Source organism: Lagopus leucura, unplaced genomic scaffold (assembly GCF_019238085.1).
Source record: "Lagopus leucura isolate 7727_CA_CO unplaced genomic scaffold, USGS_WTPT01 Super-Scaffold_73, whole genome shotgun sequence".
Lineage (NCBI taxonomy): Eukaryota > Metazoa > Chordata > Aves > Galliformes > Phasianidae > Lagopus > Lagopus leucura.
The window spans coordinates 22,720,065-22,746,290 of record NW_024962252.1 but is presented as its reverse complement, the minus strand read 5'-3'; the positions used below and the strand labels follow the sequence as shown (position 1 = coordinate 22,746,290).

General features: G+C 37.9%; 1 protein-coding gene across 4 annotated transcripts in view; it reads right to left on the bottom strand.

Moving 5' to 3' along the window:
* The window catches only part of KCNQ5 (potassium voltage-gated channel subfamily Q member 5), a 246,908-nt gene that overhangs the window by 52,523 nt on the left and 168,159 nt on the right, over positions 1-26,226 (bottom strand). For 2 of the 4 annotated variants that reach the window (XM_042890578.1, XM_042890585.1), the window contains exon 3: positions 18,171-18,297. In XM_042890578.1, the coding sequence (XP_042746512.1) occupies positions 18,171-18,297 (127 nt within the window). Of the gene's footprint in view, positions 1-18,170; positions 18,298-26,226 lie in introns of those variants that run through there. The other 2 variants (XM_042890593.1, XM_042890601.1) reach the window with 2 other exon arrangements.

The following is a 26,226-nucleotide window of genomic DNA, read 5'->3' as shown; positions in this document are numbered from 1 at the left end:
TCATGTGAGATGAAGAAGCCAACAGCAGCATAGCTCATTCTCCCTCTCTTTAGTATTGGTCCAAAGGAATTACCAACTCATATAGACCTTTCAAGATGGAGAGCAGAGAGGAAGAGAGGCAAAGTGGTGAGGAAGGCACAAGGGAGTGGGTGAGAAGAAAATGCTTGGACACATGCTTAAAAACAGTTGGAGGGAAGAGAGCCTTCCCAGTCTACTGGTGTTTCTTTCACACCTTTCTCATTTTCTTCACCTCTTCACAATACACTCCTCCTCCAAAAAACCTCCTTAGGCTGGGAAGGAAAGAGTGTGTCCATTTCCAAAGGCAGCCTTCCCTGGCTCTGTTTCCTCGGAGGCAGGCAAGCAGATTATTTCAGTGTAGTGTCCCTTGCCAGGAACAGGTGTAAGATAAATCAAAATAAACCTCTCCTGGAATGAAAACAGAGTCCAAACAAAAAGTTGCAAAAGTTTAAAGTCACTTCTGAATACGTTAAAATTGCTTTCTTATCTAAGCACACCTGTACTGGAAAATTAAAAGTTGAATATGATTCTTTCCCGATGACATTTTTATCCAGCATAGCTCAAGTGTCATTTCCTCTGGCTTATGGGTAAAATCTCCATGGTATTTCTATATTTTAAGAAGGCTTTAAGAAAATTCTATCAATATTTTCCTCTTATTTTTTAGGGACAAAACTGGAAAATCAGGAACTAAAAAAAAAAGCCAGAAAGTGAATTATGGGCAAAATCTTAATTTTATAGAAGTAAATAGAAGTATTTTGATTAACTGAACTGGGACTAAAGATTCACCCTATCTTGCTGTAAAGCACCAGGAAACATTGGAATGTGAATGAATACATGAGTAAATATATGAATAAATATAGTTCCAAACATCCCTGTCATGACTTACTAGAAGACAGATGTTCTTTCCTGAAGCACACTTATTTCTTTGATTTATTTCAAGCTAATATTTTGGGATCTTTCAAAATTTTAAGCATCTCCTCAGCTATGAGGTAGATTTTATTCAATATTTAGAGATATCTCTTAAATAACTATCTTTGCAGACAGCATCCTCCCTCATTAACTCCAGTCTGAGATTCTGGATCTTCCTGGCAACTTTTGCAGTGTTCAGTTTTGAACACTTGATTTCAAATTAAATTTCATGCAAAGTATTCTTTCATTTCAGACCTTTCAAACAGTACTGCTCAAAATTCCCAAGATTACATAGAAGCTTTGTTAATAGTGACTTGGTAAAAGTCACTATGTTAACACCTGATGGGCCCAGAAAAAAAGAAAACTGATGAACCTAGAATGATGCATACAACATATTACATTTTTATATTGTCCAATCTCATTAAAATAGTGACATTAAGTAAAGAGGAGTGACCAAAGCCCAGTAACGTAAGAACATGAAATTCAGCAGTAGCTCATGGAGGATGCGCCAATCTGAGCTCCTCACTTCACAGAGGAAGTACTTCCTGTGGTCATGGACTGACCGAGAGACTCCTAATTATAAAAAGAGGCCTCACAAATAATCATAATGGGCTGTTTTATTTGTCATGGCTTTTCCAATACAATTTCCCTACTATGAGCTTATTGTGTGCTTTAAAATTTTACAGCACCAGTTAAAAAATTTGATGGGAACAGATAAAAGGGTGAGCATGGAAACCTTACTAAAACATCCCAAAGCCTTAATATGGCTTGAGAGCAGCCCTGAGGAGAAGGATTTGGAGTGTTGGTTAATGAAAGATTTAACATGGGCTGGCAGTGTGCACTTGCAGCTCAGAAGGCCAACTGTATCCTGGGTTGCATTAAGAGAAATGTGACCAGCAGATCGAGGGAGGTGATTCTGCCCCTCTACTCTGCTCTCGTGAGACCACAACTGGAGTACCGCATTCAGTTCTGGGGCCTCCAGTTCAAGAAGGACATGGAGCTATTGGAGCAGGAGGGCCATGAAGGTGATCAGAGGGCTGGAGCACCTCCCCTCCAAGGAAAAGCTGAGAGATTGGGGGCTTTTCAGCCTGGAGAAGAGAAGGCTCTAGGGAGACCCTATAACAGCCTTCCAGTACCTCAAGGGGACCTACAGGGAAGCTGGGTAGGAACATTTTACAAGGGCATGTGGTGACAGGACAAAGGGAAATGGTTTTAAACTGGAAGAGGGTTTCCTCTTCAGGGAAGAGAATTAGATTAGATATTAGGAAGAAATTCTTTACTGTGAGGGTGGTGAGACACTGGAACAGGTTACCCAGTGAGGCTGTGAATGCCCCCTCCCCGGAGGCACTCAAGGCCAGGCTGGATGGGGTGTTGAGCAACCTGCCCATAGTAGGGGGGGGGGGACAGAACTAGATAATCTTTAAGGTCCCTTCCAACCCAAACTAATCTGCATTCTATGATTCATATACCATCAGGACAATCTCTAAAGTTACAGGAATGAGATTAGGATGGTGTTAGGAAATCATAGAAGTATACAATCACTTGAGTTGGAAGGGACCTTTAAAGGTCATTCAGTCCAACTCCCCTGCAATTAACATGGAAAATGTAATTAATGAGCACTCCTCACCTACTCATAGCTCATATACACACTCAAACTACTACACAAACCTGCAATTTCTCCTTTTTCTTGCATCTTCTTCAAAGTATAATGTAATAAAAAGATAGTGTCAGCTTTTTCTGCACTTAATACTTTGTCTGCATTTACTACTGATGGGTTGGAATGTCCTTTCCTTCTAAATAAATATACCAATTTGAGCCAATACAAATTAAATGGACACTGCAATATTTTTTCACTGTCTTTATCAGAATAGAAAATGAACAGCTTTTAGTCATTTCAGAATCATCACTATATCTCCAAAAAATATTTGCTACAAATTTGCAGAAAATGCCACAAGTTTGCACTAGTTAAGAATATGCAGAAACTGCAATGGTTGTCAATTACTGTGTCTGTTCCCACTACAGAACAGAGATGCACTGACCTAGGACAGGAGTAGGACATACCTGCCTCTAAAAACGCAGGGACAAGTAGAATATCTCAAAAATGTGGTTTATGTAGCCTTCAGCTTTATTAACACACAGAGGAAATTCAGTGGCAACTGTGTATAATATTTAGGCTACACTTCGGATGTCCTTCTAAGGTTTACTTTCTTGGTCGAGAGTTACTATTTATGAGCTAGAGAGGTCTCTTGTAGTGGTCATTTCTCATCAGTAATTCTCAGGACAATAAATCACCCTAAATTTCAAAGTTACTCATGATAACAAAGCAATTTAATCCTGTGACGTAGCCACTGAGCTCTATAATCTACTAAGAGCATCAAGCATGTTTTGAAGTCAACTCCATATGGTGACAACGGTACAGGTTACACTCATATATGCATACTGCAGCACAGTAAGCAATTATTCCCACTTGCAAAGGGTTTAAAATATGTTTGAATCCAGATTTACGACAACGCCCACATAGAAATAATTATTATAGAAATCATAGAAATATACCAATCCTTTCAAGTGCTTCATCATGCTTATAGCTATTATCAGAACTCCCTTCAAATTTTTTTCTGCAACAATCTCCACAGCTAGTTGGCTGGGGCCTGAGAGTATCATTTAACCAATGTAGAAACGTACTTTGAATTTTAATTGGACACTTTGGCACACGATGAACACAACACACATTCTGGAGCACTATATTCCAGCATGCCACACTACAGAAATATAACAAAAATATTTTCAATGGGATCTATCTCTATCAACTGGCTGCTTAAGGCAATTAAAATATAGCCTAATGATTTACACCTGCAGCAATACAGGAAAATAATGTGGGTTTTTTGTTTTTTGTTTTTTGTTTTTTCCAGATTCTTAAATTTATACAAACGCATCTACAGGAACAGCAGACTTTTTCAAAGCCAGTAACATATCCAGTCTTGGTGTACTTTGTGATCCTGTAGGTTTGCTTAAAAAATAAGACATCCATAGAGTTTAAGGCAGGCTTCTGAATATGCCAAACAGAGGGGCATTCAGAGAGGAAAACAATTGTATCATTATTCATTGAGCACCTGTTGAGAAAGGTCACAGAATGGAAAAGGTTATCTCAACTGGCTACAAAAATGCTTTTAGCTTCAAACAAGGGATTAACCACTTCCCTCTACTGGTTCAAGAAGGCAAAGAACAAAATCCAGCATTAGAGCACACAGCAATAGTTAATTTGTGAAGAGGCAAAATGCAATGTTTTTGCCAGGTGGCAGTTCCTTTGCTTTGTGAATAGTCCCATTCCTACAGAATCAGAGGGATATTTCACATAGTTAAAGCAACAAAATCTGGCCTAATATGGGTTGAACTTCCAATGACCTCCTCTAAATATTAACCTCAGAAGTCAAGAATTTTCAATATTTTTATCTTAAAAAGATGCAAAATCTTTATTGAAAAATAATTTTAGGATTGAATTCGGAATTAAATCTCCAAATAGAGAGGAAATTGATAGCAAAATAAGAGAAATGATGGATGTTATCATATTTTTTTAATTGTCTCAATGGAAGGAACAGCACTATTTATTGATAAAGCCATGTTCATTTTGTATAAGGTTGTCAAAATCTGCAAACTGCATTTTTGAAGACTATTCTGGAGACATTCAGTCTTCTTAAATTACCTGAATTTGCCCTCTGAAAAATGATACGATGTTGTTTTTAAGCCTATAAAAAATCATTTTGATGTCATCCATTGAATTATATCGCCTGAACATCTCTAGAGCAATTTGGGAGGGCAGGAAACTCCGTTCTGCACTTCCCACAAAAACCTGAGTAGATTTGCAGAAACAAGATCTCAGCTTTGAAACAAACAAACAAACAAACAAACAAATAAATGAAAAAGCTTAACCATCATCACTAACAACAACAAAAAAACAAGCAATACAAGACACGCTTGAGTTTTGAATACACTAAAAATAATGGTGCTTAATATATTGAATCCTGGCAGAATTTCCTTTCAGCAATGTCTGAATATAGGCTTTTCTTTTCTGGTCAGAGACCAGATCTCTCTGCTTGGATACCAGACAGGTTATGATTAATCGTCACCTACTAGTAAAAATAATTGGCAGGATATCTTCAGGAAATTCTTGGGATAGATGATGCTGATTTTTGCAGATGTTGTTGTCACTCCAGCCAAAAGGTCTTTGGGTTTTCAAATATATGACAGTCTCTGGATGGAAACTGTCTTAATTGTCCTTGCTGGCAAAACATGTTGGTGATTTTGCTTCCTGTTGTAATTGTTTTTCAAGATGTGAAACTACTTGGTATTTTTAGAAGCAAGAAAATGAAATAGGTTTGTCTACCAAGATCCTTTTCAGAGATAAACACAGATGAGTGTGAAAATTGATTTTTATTGCTGTAAAAAAAACAGGAAGACAGGACTTCATAGCAACGGCACACAGAAAATTAAGAAGTTAGACAAACGTGCAATATTCTCTAGGCACTGAAGTGAAATTTAAGAAAAACAGAAGTAATAACTTTTACTCAACTGATCTTTTTCTTCTTCCAACTATGGCTACATTAGTCACCAGCTTCAACTCTAAGCAGTGCACTGAAGCTGATCTGTGCGTACAAACTCAGATTTTCTTACTCATCAGCTGAGCCTTACCCCAGAGCCAAGATCAAAAGAGACTAATTGTCTTGAACCTTTCTCTTCATCTTTATTTTTCATTTGCAATGTACTGGAATCATATGAGTAAGCAAATTATTTCAATGTGAAATGAAAGTGGCTTCCTGGAAATACGGACACTTCTTTGGAATACAAGTTAATTTAACAGAGCCAAAGTGTGTCTGTTTAGACAAGCAGCTCTCCAGTATGTAACCTTATATTTTGTGGCTGAAAGAAAATAGTAGGAATTGATATTACTTGTGATAAATTACATTAGAATTTACAACACGCGTATAAAATAACACATGGTGTTATTTATATGATGTGTAAAATCTATATAATAATGAAATAATATAAATGAAGTGTAACAGTATAATACAAATAAGTAATATTTCATGCATTTTCAGTGCCATGGAAAATAAGCACTCTTAACTGTTAATCTCAGGTGCAGTGTGGAGCCAGGAGTTGGACTTGATCCTTGTGGGTCACTTCCAACTCAGGATACTCTATGTATGATTCTATGATTTCAGGTTGTGGCCCAGGTTTCTATATATGCATCAACAGAAAATAAGAAGGGAAGTGGAATGCAGAAACACAAAACAAACCTGTTATAAAACTGCTGCTAAACATCTGAAAGCTGGCTCACCATTTGAAGTATTTCTTCATTCCATTCTAAATAAAAATGATTACCTTAAGATTTCTTGCTTTAACCACAGGAAACATGCACTGTTTCTACACCAGAGAGGAGACTATCCCAAGTTTTCTCTATATACAAATACCCCAAGCAGCACCAGTGAATCCCTTTCTTCACATGCATCTTAGTCTATCTTTGCTACACCTTGAGTAAAACCCTTTACCATATAATGTAGTCATATGTTACTCCCAAACAAAAGGAAATGAAATAGAAACAAATCCAAGTCACTCTTTAGCAAAGCTAACCAAATACAAATTTGGCATCTGTAGGTAAAAAAATTTCCGAAATATAAAAGAATATTTTCTAAAAGTCAGTACTGGATGTGATTATTTTTTGACAGAAATACAAAATATTCTTTCATAAAGATCCAGAATGAGGAAGATGGGTCAGATTTTTGTTTTAACATTTTAAATCAAGGTTTCTAATAAGAAACTAGCTTCATTCTCCAGCATGGATCAAGTGATATTATTCATTAAGATGCCTACAAGCTGAAAGTATACACTCACTGCTACTGTGTAAAAGTAACACATTTTCAAGCCATTATGACAAATGTATAATAAATAATGTCATTTTATCTTCTGTTATAGAGAGCCAAAATACTTCTCAGTGGGTTAAGCATCACAGTAGCTCAATGAGTCCAGACAAGGACCACTAAGATGATCAGAGGGCACCGCTCTGTGAGGAAAGGCTGAGGGAACTGGGCTTGTTTAACTTGGAGAAGAGAAAGCTTCAGAGAGACCTCACTGTGGCCTTCCAATATTTGAAGGGATTGTAAAAACAGAAAGGGGAAGGACTGTTTATGGGGGTGGATAATGATTGGACAAGGGGGAATGGTTTTAAATTAAGATAGGGGAGATTTAGGTTAAATATTAGGAAGAAGTTTTTCACACAGAGGGTGGTGACGCACTGGAACAGGTTGCCCAAGGAGGTTGTGGATGCCTCATCCCTGGAGGCATTCAAGGCCAGGCTGGATGTGGCTCTGGGCAGCCTGGTGTGATGGTTGGCGACCCTGTACACAGCAGAGGGGGGTTGAAACTACATGATCATTGTGGTCCTTTTCAACCCAGGCCATTCTGTGATTCTATGACTCTAAATACTGAAATTTAATTTTTTGATTCAGTCCAGATAGGAATAATGACATCAAATGTTCCCACATTTCTCCTTTGTAGAGTTACCAGTTAAGGTTCATAACACTGTAGAGTACACGCTCTTTCTGTGGACTGAATAAGTCCTCAGCAAACATCTTTATATTATTAACAGCTGGCTCAATAAATCTTAAGAAACCAAGGGCCTCCTGCAAGCTAAGATTAGCTTCAATTACCAGCCTTTCATGGATTTATACTTTATTAGCCTTCTCCAATAATTGATCCTAAAATTATTGATATGCATCTGCCAAAAGGAAGAAAGCAACAATGATTCACCCTGAGCTTTATTTGGCTTTAAGACAGGACGACAGAAAGATATTTAAAATCCTATCTTTGGCGTTGTTCACCAGCACAGTTTGTATCCAACCAAGGACACAAACCACAAGTAACACATGCAGCTCCTTTCCATAAATCCTTACTTGCTCTGCCCAGTAACTGCTTCATGCCAGAGAAATTATGCCCTACAAACACTGGGAAAGCAGTGTTGGCTACTCTACTACGTCTCAGGCTTTCCCCTGCACGGTAGCAGGCCTTCCTGAAAAGGGCTGCTGCTGCTGTGAAAGAAAAAACTGAATAACTTCTGGAGGGAAAGAGTGGGACGGGTGGTGAGACACACGCCTGATAAATAACCACCTCATTAAGTCAGACTGTAAAAGATGGGCATAGTTACAAGCAGGAAAAACACAAAATAACTGCAGGCATGGCAAGACGTGCAGTGAGAAAGGACTAAATAATTCAGGAGCAGTTAGTCAGAAGACAAGTATGAGATGGCAGATAGAGGTATGCAAACTAGCAAAAGACAAGAAGGCCTGGTGGATGCCTCCTATTTACCCTTCCTTATAAAAATGAGATCAAAAGACAATTTATATCTGATAAGAAACAACACAACATGCAATTAACCTGTAAAATTCATTGCCATAGGACATAAAAGAATAACGAGAAAAAATTAATTGGACTGGATGTTTCACCATGGACTACTGGAATTAGGTTTTCAAAAATTCCCATATAAGCGTGTGATTGAGCAACAAGTATGAACAACCTGCTTAGGGGATACTGGCAGCAGCTCACATGTAGAAAAAAAACAATCTGGGCTTCTGCCTTGCCCAGGCCAGCAGGAAGGCAGCGCTCTCTCTGCACACTGGGCTCTCACAACAAGGCAGGAAGAAATGTACAGGACCTACCCTTGCATGTTCCCAGGTTGCATCTAAAGCAAAGCCAGTGCAGCAATACAGGAGTGGAAAGGCCAAAAACCATGGGAACAGAAACTGAAGGTGAAAGTAGACAGACAAAAATTAATTGGGAACGGGTAAGGAAAATTAAGAGGTAAAGTTGCTGAAAACATCAGGGGAGATAAGTGTTCTCTGAGGAGGAGGAAAAGTCTAGGTAGAGAGAAAGGGATATAGGAATCTATTCTCCATTTTGCTGAGGGGGAAGCAGGAGATGCCCAGGACCTAGCTGAACTATCTAGTGCAGATGCTGAAGGTAGAAAGATGGCCCCTCTGTGTCACCTGGAAGAGATGTTTTTTCTGACCCTTCCAGAAGCATGCACCTCTCCCTTCTGACTGATCACAGCTTGCATTCCTAGCTTACACAGCCATCCTGCATGGCTGCACAGGCAGAGTGAATACCTCCAGGAACTTCTCAGTTTCCATAAATACAGAATTTACTGCATTTTCCAGCCACTTTATCTCCAGGAACGAAGCTGTCTACACTGGTGGGTGGGAAGCCCATGAAGGACTATGGTGCTAGCAAGACTATTTTTGGAGAATACAAGTGCTATAATCCTGAAGAGAAGCAGGAACAAGCACAGTACTAGCTCCAGCTTTCTCAAATTCCCCCATCTGGCTGGAAGGGGTTGCTGACTAGCTCAGGACTGTATCTGATGGTCTTTGCAACCTGCCACTTTGTTTGGGGTAAGTGCAATCCCTTGGGCACATCTGAAAAGAAGCAGTTCCCAGTGTGGGTCTCAGAAGCAGGATGAGATGACAGAGGTGGGCCTGGGTCATGTGGCCATTCTATCCCCATGGCTGCTCTCCGGGTGTCACAGACCCCAGGACAAGGTGGCATGAGTGGGCCACTATCCAGAGCTGCCTCTTTCTGTGGTGAGAACAGATGGTTCTGCCAGGCAGTAATAAGCACTTGCACTGTTTTGGAACTGATGTGTTGAATTAACATAGGTCTAGTGGACACCTTCCCTAGATCTCCTGAGACAGCACTGTCATTTCCCAGTGGAAATGTAAAATCCTTACTTTGGAGAGTTTAAGCAAAATCTTAAAGGTAAAAAAAAGTGTAATCTTTAAGAGGAGACTTCATGTTCCAGCATCCTGGTGCTGAGGGGTGGGTTGACAGGAGAGGAAATTAACATGTGCAGGACATGCCCAACTTGCTTTCTAGACTTATGCAAATATTTCTACATAACTGTATTAAACTTGGGATATATTAAACTCTGTTACACAATGAAACAATGCTGTTACATTGTAAAATTCTTCCTAATTGCTCTATTTAACACAGCAGCTGTAAAAAGGAGAAATTTAAAACCTGTATTTTTTCCTCCTGTATACAAGTTATTTTATTTTTTTTTCAGCAGCAATTTGAGGGCAACCATGCAAGGCACAATCATTAAAGAGACTGTTGTAATTCCCACTGGACTATTGTGCCCATCAGGCTTCCAGTCCCTTAGCAGCGCTGGTGGCAACACACAGCTCTCCACAAGGACATAAAAGAATGGAAACATCTGTGGAAACCAACATTCTTCAAGCCTTCTAATCGCTTATAAGCTTATTGCAAGGCTGGATGAAGACATCTGGCAATCAATTTGACTATTCTGAATGTAACACTGGGCAAAACTTGCATTTGTAAGCCTGTATCTACAGTCTTCTTTTAGCTCACACTGGCTCCTGCACTGATGACCTGAATAGAAATAGATCAGTCTTCACAAAAGGCAGCAATAAAGCCAAAACATTAAGTAGGTAAAAAGTAATAATAATAATGATAATGCAACTCAAACTGAAAGCACCAAAGAGGCTGAAAGTCATTCAGCAAACGTAAGACAGAAGCACATTGCCCACTACTGTATGGTGCAGGGTGAATATAAAACAAACAAAAGTGTGCACAAAGGTTTGTCACTAAAGTTTCCCTATTTTCATACTGCTTTGAAACTATTCTAGAAAGATTCCTTCAGTACATGCCAAGCAGATAATCCTCCTTAGACTTCTTCACATTTCATCATCAGTGCTCAGAGTGTGAGGATGGGTTATCATATGAGAAAGGTTGTTTTTTTTTTCAGCAAACACCTGCAGGAGTAGTTAATTGTGGCTCAAATGAAGCGACAGTTGTCTGATGTACCGTGCCAAGGGATTAACATTGACATTTATGTTCATATGCTGCTTCAGCACCCCTAAATAAGTATCAGCTTGTTGATATGAGGGCTGCTCTGAAAGTAATGCCACCTATTATGTTGGTGCATGGCTTCAGAGGAGGATGTTGGTGGTATGGCAGTAGAGGTTGAATTTTCCCACCAGTAACATTTTATTGTCATGTGACAGATGACAGCAGAGAGGCAGACACCCAACATGGCATCTGACATGGAAGTGCGTACAAAGGAAACAACGAGGAATTAAATTCCTCCATGCATTAAAAATGGCACCCACTGACTTTCACTGACACTTGCTGAACATTTGTGGAGACCAAACAATGGATGTGTGCACAGTGAAACTGCAAGTGGTGTGTTTCAGCAGTGGTGACAGTGATACGAAAGGCAAGCCAGATTCTAGATGACCAAACAGATTTTTATGAGCATGGCATGCAGGCTCTTTTTTGCCACTGGCAAAAATGCATAGCTAGTGGTGGTGACTGTAGAAAAATAGTGTTTGTAGCTGAGAATTTGTTCTATCTAATAGTGTTTTGGTGCTCTTTATAAACAACCGTTGTAATTTCTATATAAATGAATAGGAGGCATTACTTTTGGAACATCCTGTTGTAAGAGATTATTCTTTTACGTCATTGTTTCAAAGCTTGCTGGGTACACAGACGGACAAGTCCAAGCAAGGCCTGGGCAAGGGCTGAGAAATCCTTTGTCTGAGGGACACAGATGGACAAGGCCAGGTGCAACGAGAGAGAGAGATAAGCCACAGCTTAATGGATAGGAAGCAGTCTTTTGTGGGAGCTTATCTCAAGGAAGAAGGCCATATCAGGAGGTGCTGCACACGACTTTTACTCAAATGCCCAGGAATGCCATGATGGCAGAAGCAGAAGGATAAAAAGGGGACCTACAACCATGAGGTTGAGGTTTTCTGGCAACAAATTCCTCATGAAGAAGAGGTTTCTGACATGAGAAGCCTTACGACCTGCCTCTCTCCCTCCTGGACTTGCTCTGCGCTCTACCAGCATGCTGAAGAAGAACAAAGGTGTCTGCTATCAGATCCCTCACTACGGAATGCCTGCATGCTGACAGACTCTCCTGGTCCTGCTGCCTGAGTACTGCTGCTTCCTCCCGCGTTTATCCTGCTGATTCTTCCTGCTACCTGCTTGCTGCCCAAGGCCAGCCATGCTGCTGCTGCTCTCCCCATGAGCTTTTGCCTCGGACCTTCAAAACGGCATGGAACGGGACCGCTGCTGGATCCTGGTGGTGACTATCCCTGCTTCATGCAATTCTAGCTTATTTCCTATCTTTTTTATCATACTCCTTCCCTTCCCCATCTCCCTGATTGGGATTTATAATAAACTGGTCAGACCAACATTTGAACCGTTGTTTCTTAATCTCATGCCAGGTATACAGATATTAAAAGAATCTCATCTCCCTCCTAAAAATTGGAGCGAGACACCTGTATAACACAGGTCTGAAATATGGTGATATTGCAAGCTAGTGATTTCATCAAGAAATTATATGTGTACTAAGGTAGTGCAGTATACTATACTAATGCAAAGGGTAGGAGCAGAAGTACAAAATAGCTAATGTCTACTTTAATAGGATGCTTTATGAACCTCTACGGAAATGTTATGAAATGATTCCAATTTCTGCTTGGAGAGCATAACTCACTGTTACAAAAGCAAAACGTTTATTGCCACCGAAGGTGCAATTCTTCTCAAAGAGGAGTCAAGGGAAAGAGCTGACAATGATCACAGATGGGAGTTGCAAAGAATGTCACACTACCAAAGCAGCTGATGTACAGCATGATAGCTGGAAAGACGCCAAGAAAAATGAGTATTTCCTTGGATGTCAGTTATGCTCTGACATATTATTCTCTCACTTTTTTAAAAATGTGTTTTTTAGATGCTATGAATGATGGAATTTAAAAACAAATCAGCTACTTTACTGTTCTTGAGACTCCGTATGCTGAGGCAGGCAGATAAGTGGCTTTGGTAGAATCATGTCTGACTCTTAACATTTCACACCTATGCTTATATTAACAATTACTTAATTTTAGATTGGAGGAACATTTACACATATCTAAGGTAATTGGAGCAATTTGTCTATTGGTATGATGAGAACTCAGCTTAGTAAGGCAGCACATGAATACCTCAAATCAAATAAAGAAAAGTAGTGAAAACATATTTATAGACTGGGCATCTCTAGTAGCAACTAGTCAGTCCCTGAAAAATGCCAACAAAATTGAAGATAACAAGTCTAAAACAAGGAAATGTTATCTCCTTCTTGCACTGTTAGTTGCTGAACTCCTACTTACTGTAATTTTCCAAGTCATTGAAGCCTTATGATTCACAAGAGGCACCGGAAGTTCTATAATATGTATTTATAACACACAATATTTTATAACACATAATATATAATAATAATTCAGAATTCTTATATGTGTAGATTTTGTGAGATTCAAATATGAGAGATCATAAATCATTTGAAAGACTCCACAAATAATTTACAGAATCTGAATGAATGTGTACAAACTAGTGTATTGTGTTAATCATGTGATATTGATCTCAGGAGACTTTCCCAGTAAAAATGAATGAATTAGGAATCATTGAACGTTCTAGTTCAGGTACTAACTTATGTCAGTCTTATTCGGAATGGACACAACCACCTAATACTTGGGAAAATATTTTCAACAGCCCTCTAAGGAAGTAATTTTAACATCACCAATACTCGCTTTATAGTAAGAGGTCTCTGGCTTTTAACACACAAGCTTTATCATAATTTTGTATTTCTTTTGTGATTCACTGCTGTCCTTCACAATCCCATGCTCTAACTCACTTCGTCCATTCTGGTGTGGATCTCTTCTAATTTGCACTACCAGAATCCGCTTTTCACAAATGTCTGTTCTTCGGACAAGCAAAATTAGAACTTCTTCCATAGAAAATGAGTACAATTGACACAACCAGGTGACATGGTAAACCACCGTCACTCTCTGGACTAAAATTGTTACTTACTGATGTTTGGATAACTTCAGTAAGGTTAAGAGATGATTTCCTGCTCCAAATATGCCCAAACATTTAACTATACTTTATCTAGAATCCAGAAACTGGATTACTAGCTGCTCTAGATGACTGGGAGAAACGGTCCTTCTTATTTTGATGATAAAAAGATCCAGCTTAAATATAAAATAGTTTTCCTTAGGGAAGAGGAGTTGATATAAATAATTTTGATTTCAGTTAATCAGTATTTTTTCAATGAAAAATCATTTAATTAAAAAAAAAAACAAAACCAACTCACTAGTCTTACTGATTTCTTTGGCCATCAGACACTTCAGCAGATGCACAGAATATGCTCAGCACTCATATAAAAATGTCAGCCCCTGAGACTCATGAAAATGGAATGTGTCACTACCCCACAGCTCCTCAGAGGGAAAGAAAAAAATACTAAAAAAACAGTTGAGTCAGGTTGCCCAATCCATGTCGGTCACTTCTCTGCTCCAGATAATATGATAGCGATACTAGCGGTGAAATCAAGACCCATGTCAATTAACAAATATAGGCTGTTCAATTCTTTAACACATTCCAGAGGGAAATTTCAGCATGAACTCAGCAGCAAGGATTGTCAAATATGAGGACATTCCATTAAATATTAGTTTTAAAATATAAAGAGTGACTATTCATTGCACATAATTATGGCTGCTGAAAGCATCCAAGGAACTTCTCAGTTTCCACTCTAAACACTACTTTTGTGAGCAGGTTTTCTAGAATGAAGAGGGCAGGGTGTTCCTGAGATAAGTTCAGCATTGAGCTGGCAGCAGATGTTGGGAGAATGCCCCACGAAAAACTTTGCTCCTGCTGGAACTTGGTCTGGTTGGGATTTACAATGAGATGCAATGTGAAATGTGTCTCTTTGGTCAAGCATATACTTAATTACAGACCATCACTGGGTTATTTAAAGTTCAAATTATAGTAGAAAAGGACTGTTTATATTGTTTATCATGAGCAGCACATTTACTATCTGGCTGCATTTAAACAGTACTATGTATCTAAATACCAAGGTGACAAGGCACAAAACACATCATGACACAAAGACGTTGAATTAAAATAAATTAAAGTTTCAACAGATCTTGCAACACTTCAGATATGGATTTGTTTATAAAGATCTGCCAGAAGTACCATATGATGGCTCGTTACCACTTTAATTAACAAAAAATAGATTCCAGTAACGTACAATTGCCACTGCTATCATCTAATGCTCTGAGATGTGGTTTGCCAGCCATGAAGTTAATGATTACAAATAATGAACTTAAGCTTCCTGTTGGGAATTCGCTCATTCTGCATCATCAACAGAATGTGAACTTGTGACATTTCCATCCTGCTATAATTTGACAAGAAGTAAAATAGAAGCAGCTGTGGGGAAACTACTAACAGGCTAAAACCGAAATACATACAACGCTGTACCAGCTTGTCAGACTATCAGTAATTGTAGTTGTCCTGGAAAAATGTTATATTACTAGACATGGGCTAAGTTAAAGTTTCTTAAAAAAATTCTGAAATGAGAGTTTCAAAAACCAAATTTATATTGAGAATTTGTGTAATGCTGAGGCTTTGAAATTCTGTGCTCAAGTCCTGCCAACTACATGGATGGACTTAAGAATTTTTTTTCCATAACAGACACACAGCAACAGTGGAAGAGCAACTGAAGACAGAAAAATATTATGTACAATAAGGAACAGCTACCTTCCTCTTAAACCACATGTAATAGAAGTTGTAACAGGCAGAAATTTATGAGATAAACAGCAATTGCTAAGTAAATACTGTTATAAACTAAAAATGTTTCCAGAACCCAGCAAAACAAGGAACATATTTGGTGCAGTTACCTTACTAAAGTAAATTTTCTGCAGAAGATTAAAATAGTTGGGAAAAAATGTTTGACTCATAAAACTATTCTTCTCTGCTATGGGAGGCCCTTTCTCAGAGCATTCAGATTGCAAAATAATGAGATATGCCTCACTACTGTACCACAACCAGAGCTGATCTCCTATGGACTTTGTAATTAGCAAAAACATAAAGGACCATCAGTACCTGACTGCTGCTTGCTACCACATGTAGCAAGGGACTATTCCTATCTTGGTGCCTTTTGGACCATTCTCAGAAAAAGTATTTAAAGGCTTTTTTAAAGGACTTTGCTTAAAGTATTAACTAATCAGCTGATAACGTCGGATGTATGAATGAGATATTTCAAGGGAATTGGGAAAGACAGAGGGGAAAGTTGATAGCAAGATCACAAAGAGAAGTCTGGGAAACTCTCTAGAACATTAACTCCTTCCACATCAAATATAAAGTGAAGTAATATTAGGTCTTAACTATCCTTACAGCCTCTCTCGGTATCAGGGTCCAGAGGGGAAAACCTTAGTAATAAATTATATAAATGAGCATTTACTCCCATGAGTTCATAAATGATGTACACAAGGATATTTAAAAATAATAGCCCCATTCTTTCTTCTGAAAACAGAACTGTCAGAGATCATAGGTTTATTCATCCCTTTTTCCTACCAAAGAAAAATGGATAGATTTGCTTAGATCTAAATGAGCTAAGTATTAATCTTAACATAGCCACAATTAATGCTCAGTCCCTTACAATTTCCATTTCTCCACTAACGGTTTCATTGCATGTTTCTATTGTGCATTTTTTGTAACTGAATTAATGTGAAATATGGTAAAGGTGTGGTATTGTAAATTGATAATAAAGGTTGAAAACAGAAAGGAACATGCTGACATTATATTTCATTATCCTCATCCTTTGCTATTTCTCTATGATCTCCCAATACATTAGCGGCCTAGTTCTACTCTGGTTCTGTTGACTTTTTTTCCATAAAAATTGTTTTCCCCTTGTTTCTCATATTCTCATTCAGTTCTTATTGGTTCTCCAGCTACTTTCTGAACTTCTTATGTCTATCAGCTTATTCACTGCTCAACCCACCTTTCCAGTGCATATGCACTGAAGAAGGTCCCACCACAACTTTTAACCAAACCAGTGTCTCCTCTCTCTTCTTTTGATATTTACATGATACAGTATGTAATTATTACTGACCTATCTCAGTAAGATTTCAGTACTCTCTTCTTAAGTAGCTCTCACTCCTGATACTTTTGAAATGTTTCTTTCCTAAATAATGATTACCTTTCCTATCTCCTACTCTGATCCACATGCTACAAAGGATCGAGCTTTGTTGCTTTATTTGGCTCCAGCTATTCTTCAAAGCTATGAAGCCCATGGTGGTTTCAGGTGGCCCCTGTAGGAGGACTGCTCTTCCAGCACATTCTGACTTCTAGTGATATAAAACACCTCCATTTAGTGCTATAAAACACTTCCATTCTCATGTCTCTCTACTATAAAGAGTAACTTGCTCTCTATACAATTTCTAAAGCTCCTGCTTTCGTGAAGAAAGACACATTTGATGTTGGGGCAAGTGTGTGAGACCTGGCACCTAATGATCCTGGATAAGATAATGACACATCTTCCTTATTATCTGAATAGAACAAAGCAGATAAATTAAAGGTTGTTGAGAGGAAAGATATTTAGAGACAAGCTGAGAAGAAGCTCAGATCCTGAAGTTCCACAAGCGTTCTGTGAAAAGCATTGCCTCCATATAATTAGAAAAACAATAAACTATCAGATTAAATTAGTTAAACATTTGTGATTTCTACTTTTATTGGGAAACTCATTTCATGCAGGTTATATTTAAAAATAAGGATTTGACTGGTTGTGAGTCTATTCATCATTTACAGAAAGAATTTCTAGAGCAAAAGGGGAAAAAGAGACTCTTGGAACACCTGCAGATACTATATCCTATGCAGAGAGCAGCAATGGAGAATTGGCAGTGTTGTCAGAAGACAGATTGATATTTGTTTCTTGGTAGGCTTTCAAATTCAATTAAATCTATGCATTTGTAATTACAAAAATTTTAAATGAAAAGGACACATAACATACATGCGTATGTGCATAGTGTCTATTCATATAAAAGATGTCTAAAGATTTGTGGCAATTAAATGCACACAAATCCCACAGTTTCCAGTGAGATCAGCTCTCAGCCCTTCATCATTCCAATACACAGGCCAGGTGTATGACATGCATAAGAAAATGTCTTCTGGAGAACATAAGAAACACACGCTGACTGGTAATTAGGAACCTTCTGATTTTATATCTAGAGATTCTTTGGGTGGATGACAGTTGACACACAGCTATTTTGGATTTATACCTGGTGACTGTAAACTACCTGATTCCATTGGTTTCAATTTAGAAGCAAAATAGAAGGGAGTGTTTTCATTTTTATGTTAAAATAAACACTCACCTATTACACAGAATGGTTTCCTGGCAAAGCGCAGTCTTCCTTGCCATCCTCGGTATCGACAACAGCATCCAGCAGACCAAATACGAATAATAAATTCCAAACCAAAGACAACAATCATGACAAATTCCTAGAAAAGACAAATAAGAAAAACGTTTAACAGATAGCCAACATGGAAGCATTAAGAAACACCATACATGTCTAGCAATCCATCTTTATCACCAGATGATCCCAAAACCAATCTTGGGATCCTGCTCCTCATCATGGTTGCTGGAAACACAGCCCCCAAAGTTTCCTGAGAAGCATACAAATCTAACATGCTAAAATCAGCTACTAAGTATGAAACACAGAAGGGCTACACCCTACACACGCAATGTAAACTCAAAATTTTCCAGAGAATTTTGGAAATTGAGGATCAAACCAAAGGTGGTTCACATAGCTAGCGAGATATTATCCATGCCCATGTTCTTATTTTGAAGGCCGAAAGTTGTGGTAAAGATTTCTTCATTGTACTCCACAATAACAGTAGATAGGTGAACTGACTGAGATGATGAAGAAGCAATTAGGGAATCCATTTGTTCCCAGAAGTAAGCTAATACATGCAACTGTAATTATATAAAATGAGTACGTAACTGTTTGTAAGATAGCAAATAAATATTCACGATAGGCATAATTTTCCCTGGACAAGTTTTTGGAAACATCCAGAAGAATTTCCCTCTTTGCCTAGACTGCATTTCTTTCACGTTGGAATCTTCTTCAATACTGTTCATCTCAATAGCAGCAACAAGTTAATGGAAAAAAAAAAATCTGTACAACAGCGAGATTAACAGAATTTTAGCATTATAGATTGGAGGATAATTCAGCTCTATATCTTAAGGAAATCTGAATGTCAATAACATGCAGTGATATAATATCTACATACTGGTTCAGAATTATTAATTCTGATATTATTTTGGAATACCATAACAAAGTTACAGGCTTTGAAAAGATAAAATTTTTGTGCTAACCAAAAGGAGAAAAATACTTGAAGAAGGTTCTTAAGCAGTTCATCCCAAAGAGGATGAAAGCTGTTTTTTTATTAGGCAGCCGAATGCGTTTCTACATTCAGGAGAAAGCTGTCCCTTCAGCCAAAGAATTTGTTATTCCTACAGGATGAGGACTGCTGTGGAAGCAATGAGAAAACAGTGTAAATAAATTAGAAAGAGGAATGTCTACAAGGGTAGGGATGATCCAATATTGTCTTTTCCTCAATAAAGTGTTTGGATATTTTTAGACTGTAAGATCCTAAAATTCTGGAAGCCAGTAAGGCTACAGAGATCACATATATCAACTCAGGCACTAATTTACCTGAACTAATGACAATATTAATATTTTGTCATATACAAGTTTATGATTAATGGAAGTACACTGAAATATTCTAAATTTAATTTGCTTTTGCTTCTCAATGTCATAGAACAATTTGAAAACATATTACTCCATCTTAAAATGGCAGCTTGTACAGCTGCATTGCACTGGAAGATTTTTTAGGCCCTCATTATTGTCTTCATTTCCAATTCTGTGAATCCCATACTGAATTCATAAATCACAAAAGCAAAATGGGATCCCTTTGCTAAAATGCAGCTAAAGAAAGTGTTATTAATATTTTTGGAAGGAAATAACACAGGGAAAAATGAGTGTGACTGTTTAAGATTTGCTTTTTATTCATCTTTAGCAAACTTCAGCTTAATTCCAATGACTGAGCTGTTGTACGTTAGAAAAGATTACGTGTAAAGCTGAAAAAGTTTTCCATATAGTAACTGTATTTTGTACCAGCTGCCTATCGCGTGGTGCATCATCGCCTTGTATGAAATTGTGTGGGCCAAGAATAAAAAGAAGACAAATTGAAAAAAGAAAAAGGAAGAACATGCATTTTAGTTGTTTAACTACCACTTTTACAGTGTCAATTGTTGAATCTGATTTACACATTGTTAGATGATGTCTCTGAATCTACAAGGGTTGAAAGCATGTGTCCATGCCATTTGACATCTGATTTTCTGAGAAGTTACACTTTGGGGTAGGGGTAACAGATACTGAAGGAAGAAAGGAAACATTCTTTGTTTCTAGTAAAATCTTTTCCTTGTTAAAGTCACATTCCGTTTCATTTCACTGGTTTTCCTAGAAAATTACTGTGCGTACAGATGTGTAAGAAACATCTCCCTAAGTAAGCACCCTGAGATGTCACAGGCATCCTTCAGCCTGTGCAGGCAGTGCTGTGTGTGGGAGCTGATCCACACAGGCAGGAATGAGTCCTCCATCACATCCCAAACCCCAAAATTCCTGCTAGGCCTCCCCACTGTGGAGCTGGCATGAATGGAGAGCGCTTAATGATGCACAAAGGACTATTCTATAGCTTCATTTCGATTAAATTAGTATCATAAAACTGCTGGAAGAAGTTGAAAAGTGTTAATTTTTTGGTAATTTAATATTCCGGTTCCTATTAGTGCTATGCAGCTTTGCATTTGTCATCTTTACTACCATTAGCAAGTACTATTTGCTACAACACTCAATTATGCAAAGATGAGCAGAGTCGTTGTATGCTGAAAGCATGCTTGAGAGTCTTTTTTACTGCTTGGTCTCTGCTTGGAGGCAGAAATCTTTGTTCACTCCATGGGAAAAACAGTTACAATTTCTAGCAACATTACAAACTTATGCACAGTGATACACTCTCAAAATTAAACTTTCTGTTAGTTAAGGGAACATTATAAACAGCAGCTGTAGTTACAGTAAGTGAGCTCATGTATATTAAACGTGGCTCTGTGAGCTGGAATGATGATTTAAAAAATTCTGCATCAGGCTTTCTTACACATACCAAATTTCTGGAGGTTTTAAAGTACATTATAAGGCTGAATAACAGAAAAGTCATTGAATAAGGTGGAGATGGGATTTTGCAATTCTTTTTGCACATTTTGAAATAGTAATATTTCAGAATGGTCTTTATATCCCAGCCACTCCTACTTCCTTGAAGAAAATTGAATTTAAAAGGAAAACATCATCATGAATGCAGGAAAAGGATTTTCCAGAAAATGTAAACACATTCAAACAGAAACTCTTCACAGCACTTTTATGGGTCAGTTTTGGATTGGTTCAGGTTGAAACCAGAAAGAGAGAGTCCCACACGACTGAGAAACAAGTAATGTTTCAGTAATCAGTGCAAATCAATCACAATATAAGACAAATCTCTGTCAAGGTTAACTCAGGCCAGGGAATAACATTAGTTTTTTCTACAGCAGCTGTACTGTCATGAGCTTTCTGGTTTGTGATGGACAAAAATTGGAAGGATGCATTCCAAAAAGGACCTTTCTTTAAAAAAACAAAAAACAACCAAAGAATGACTTCTAACCATAAATCTAGACTTTTAAATAACTTGCTTTTAGTTTCTTAGCAATTGAAACATTAAATCAGAGCGTAATTAAAAAGGCATGTGATGGAATAAATCATTTGAACAAATACGACTTGCAGGCTTGCTCTAGAAATGACACATTTGAAGTATCTTTTTCCTGTGTATTATATGATGGAACATCATTAATTTTGGTTCACTTAAGAGATATATAATAACAACTTTTACGTTGGAATGGGAAAAATCTTTTATGGATGATAAATCTGGCTTCATTCCAAGTTTAGCATGGCTGAATTTGAACTGATGTGCAGGTAAACAGCCTAACCCTCCCCTGATGTTACAGCAAGGATCCCCTGGCCTTTACTGTTGTCCTTGGCCTTGTCAAATCTACTGTCATCCTTTCCACTCCAAGATGCATTCCAGTCCTTGCTCAACAGTGATTTCAGCTGTAACTTTCCTGGCTGATTTACACTCGCAGCTAGTCTCCCTCTAAAACCAGCATGGCAGATCCACTGGTACTTCAGAAAGAGGAAAGTCCTTTTTTCTACTCAGAGCACAGTTCATCCAGACTGATCTCATTCTGAAATGTTTCTACATGCACAACTTCTCTTGTCATGAAGAGCTATGCATATGCAAGAAGCAAGGCTGAAACATTTGGGCTTAAAATATTCAGTTGTTTTTTACATAAGGAATAGAAATGCCAGTGTGTCCCTGAGGTTTTTTTTAACATCTGCATGTGCCTTGGTTGCTTTGCCACTGGAACAATGAGAGTTATGAAATGGAAGGAAAATAAGAGATCATCCAGAGCAAGGTTTCTATTAGCAAAAGGTCCTGCAGGACCTTCATGCAAGGTAGCTACAGTGTGTGCTTTTGATTTTCTTATATTTTGCCCATCTAATTAGAGTACCAAAGACAATTTGTTGAAATTGTCTGTATTAGTATCCTTCTCAGATTGTTTTTAATGATAAGTATTTTCCTCAGTGTAACATTAAAACAAAACAAAACAAAAAAAGATTTTTATCATAGCTTTCTTGTTCATTAACATAATTCTTTATTAAAACTTAAAATAATTTGATGCACTCCTGCTGCTGAAATCAGGTGTCTGGACGGCAGACTATCATTTCATGTAGTTAGAGCCATTTCTATGATGAGAAAATGACCAAAATTGAGCACTCTGAGCAGTTCTTATAGGAAGATCCCATTATTTTGAAACACAAATAAACCAGGTTTGGATACAAGGCATCCATGCACAAGACAATAGCTCTGCTGTTATTTTAATTATACTTCTTGTATGGAAATTGGGATACTATGTATTCCAAAGACCGCTGAAATAGGATAATGGAGCTGCAGACTGCCTGCCTTGAGGTCACCAGAGAAAAGGATCTATAAATGACATTATCAGGAACCTAGGACATGTATTTGAACATATTAAATTAATATCCTGAAATGAGCTTTAATCAGGCTACAAGTGCTTCCATACTGAAGACAATACCTCTGTAGTTTAGCTGCACTGCAGATACTCATCTGGTGTAAATCAGCAGCTTCTCAATCAACACAACAGGAAGAATAGGAGGAATTAAGTCATCCGACAGCAGCTAAGGAGCTGCTGTTCCCACTTCCCTAAAAACACATCAACAGGGACATCAGGTGTCACCAAATCAGTGGGAAAAGAGGAAGAGTAAACATTTTCACATCCTTTCATTTGTTGACTGTTTTAAGAATGTCACCAGCTGCTGAAATTTCTTTATGGTGACACAGGATGAATAGTTGATAGTATTCAAATAGCAATGCTTTAGTATACATACTCAAAAAAGATGAGAATGTTTTCTCATTCAATTAAAGCAACAACACCTCAGCTTCTGCACCCTCCTTTCAAGCAGAAAAACCTTCAGCTGATTCAAAGCATTGAGCACCCAAGTTGGGCTCTTGTCGTTAATAGACACTGTTGGGAGGTGATGGCAGTGCAGTGCTACTCCATTTCAGTGAAACCTGAGAAAGTTTTGAGCTGTAAACAGCTGTGCTGCAGAAGCTGTGGTAGGACTCAGAATGCTCCTGTTACTCTGGCCACTTTCCAGATTAAATTCAGCAGATAAGAATATATGCACATGTTACTGTTCAAAATAATGGTGTAATTTGAACCAGATCATTGGAACCAAAAGATCTTTAAGGTCTCCTTCAACATAAACCATTCTATTAATCTATTATTATTATTATTATTGATTCAGCATTAGAAGGAATGATCTTTGAACTAATAAGCTAACAAGCATATTTACATGCATGTAGATACACTAACAAATGTTTTAATTCTCTCCAACAGCAGTTTAGCAGTAGAAGAGGCTGCCATAAATATGAAAATATAAACCAGAGCAGACCCTTGGTCTGGCATATAAATCATAACCAGAGATTGCAGTGCAGCTCCCAGCAATGCCCAGTAAGTGTGAAATATGCCCTTTTGTTTTGGTCTATTATCAGTTTTATAATGAATGTGATACTTTTACAACACTGATTTTCCAAATTATGATTAAGATTTCCCATGCTGATTATATGTTAATGGAGCATTATTAAGAAATCAATTCTGTGCCTTTTAATTTAATATGCAGCTACAAGTCTATTGATATAATATTAAAACCTGAGTGTATGCTTAGTTTTAATTAGCTGCACATTATATAAGACTTCTGCTATCCAATTCCCTTTTAGCTTTTTGTTTATTATCTGATATGGCACCTATCAGTCATGTTTCCTTATTCATTTACAACAACAAAAAAAAAAGCCCAGAATTTCTATGTCAAGCAAAAACAGCTTTAACTCAGGCAGCAAAAATGCACACTGGAATAAAGTAGCTGCCATTTGATTACTTATAGTGTTTACCATATCAGACCAAATTTCTAGTACTGAAACTGTGCTAATCTTCCTTTACATCCACAGGGGAAGGACAGAAAGCCCAGGACAGCTTGGGACGCCACAGAAACAAATGCCCTTGAAGCACCAAGATCCACTACCAAAGTAATTTCCCTCCACACAGCATCTGCAGGTTACCATGCTTACCATCTAAGTGCATGCATCAGCGAACTTATCCCAAAGCTCCTTTTGGCTTTTGGAGGATGTGTTTCTTCCAGAAAGACCCTGGCAACTATTGAAAACCCCTTTCCAGATAGGGAAAACTGCAATAGCAAATGTTGATTTCACCGTCTATCCTGTTCTACCCCAGACACAACATCATCCCTAAATATCGTGCTTTCCCATACCTTAGGATTTACACTTACTGTTTTGCTCCAGGTCATTTGTTTATGCCAGGTACAACTACAATTCTGAGATAATTCCTCAATGGAGACAACACAATAAAATTCACACTATAGAAAAATCCTCTACTTTCCCATCATCTTTGTATCCTACCTTATGCTTGTTTACATTTTCTTCCACTGTAGCAAGCGATGAGCAGTGAATGGTCTCATTTTAGTTATAAAATTATCTGCATGGTCAAAACAATGAAGTGCTGTACAGCTGTACCCAGGCCTTTGCATCTCCTCTGTGATTTTTTCATGCATTTTTTTCTGCTGCTGTCATGTTTATTATGTCACATGCTACAGGCAGACGTTCAAGCACATCTCTGTAGCAACACAGATCCCAGACCTCCCTTTTGAAATGTTCGTGAAGAATTTGATATCTTTAGCTCTGTCCAGAACAAACGTAGAAAGGTGCCAGAGCAATCACAGACCTTGAATCCTTTTATGCTCTGGCATCCATGCTCATTTCGTATTGATGCAACGGGCTTAGACTAGTTGTTATGGCTGAACACATGTATGTGAATTAACTGGTAACATTTGGCGTTCTGAAAAGTGGAGGGGAGTGGGATATTCTTTTATTCTTCCGTCTTTGCATGTTTGGACTTGATAAAACCTAGAGATTCAGCAAATGATATTTGCTGCATTCTTATTTATTTCTTCTTGAAGTTTCCCTTAGCTCATCAACAGAGCTTCTGTAGGAGCATATCAATGTATGCTTTGATTACTGGGAGACCTCTAGCCATCTGGGATGATGTAGTTGGAAATGTTTCCAGTACCATATACTCTCAGAAAGTAATTTCAAGAAAGTGTTATATGAAAACTGGTAAATTTTGGCAAATAGGACTGGGAAGGTACTTCACTCAAGCTCTCAAAATGCTGCTTATGCCTCAGGTCTTTACTGAAGTCATTCACGTCTGCCATGTCAGCATTTCTATTACTTGTGTGAGTCTTCATTTACAATACTTATATTCAGTTCTCTAGATTCAGTGAAGAAGTTGACTTGCTCCCCTCTTTTGACTCCAATAATTAAGCTTTTAAATCTAGTATATCACATTTTGAGTTTTACAACTGCCATTCGTGGAGCGTTTTTCAGCTTTTCCTACACTCTGTTTTTCCAAGTTCATGGAATTTTGGTCTTCTGGAAAAAGAGAAGAGCAAAATCCTTCCACATCCTCTCAAAAACATATACATATATCTTTGTGAGACATTCATTTCCTGTGATCATATCTACATTTGGTGTAATCAGCCAATTCCTGTCAGCTTCAGATTTGATACCAGAATTATTATCCTGTCCATGACATACATCCTTTCCTTAGGCATTCCATGAAAGCCTCTAAATTCAAAGCAACCAGTTCTTATTTTGCTAATTCATCACTGTAACTCACCCTCAGTTCAGAGT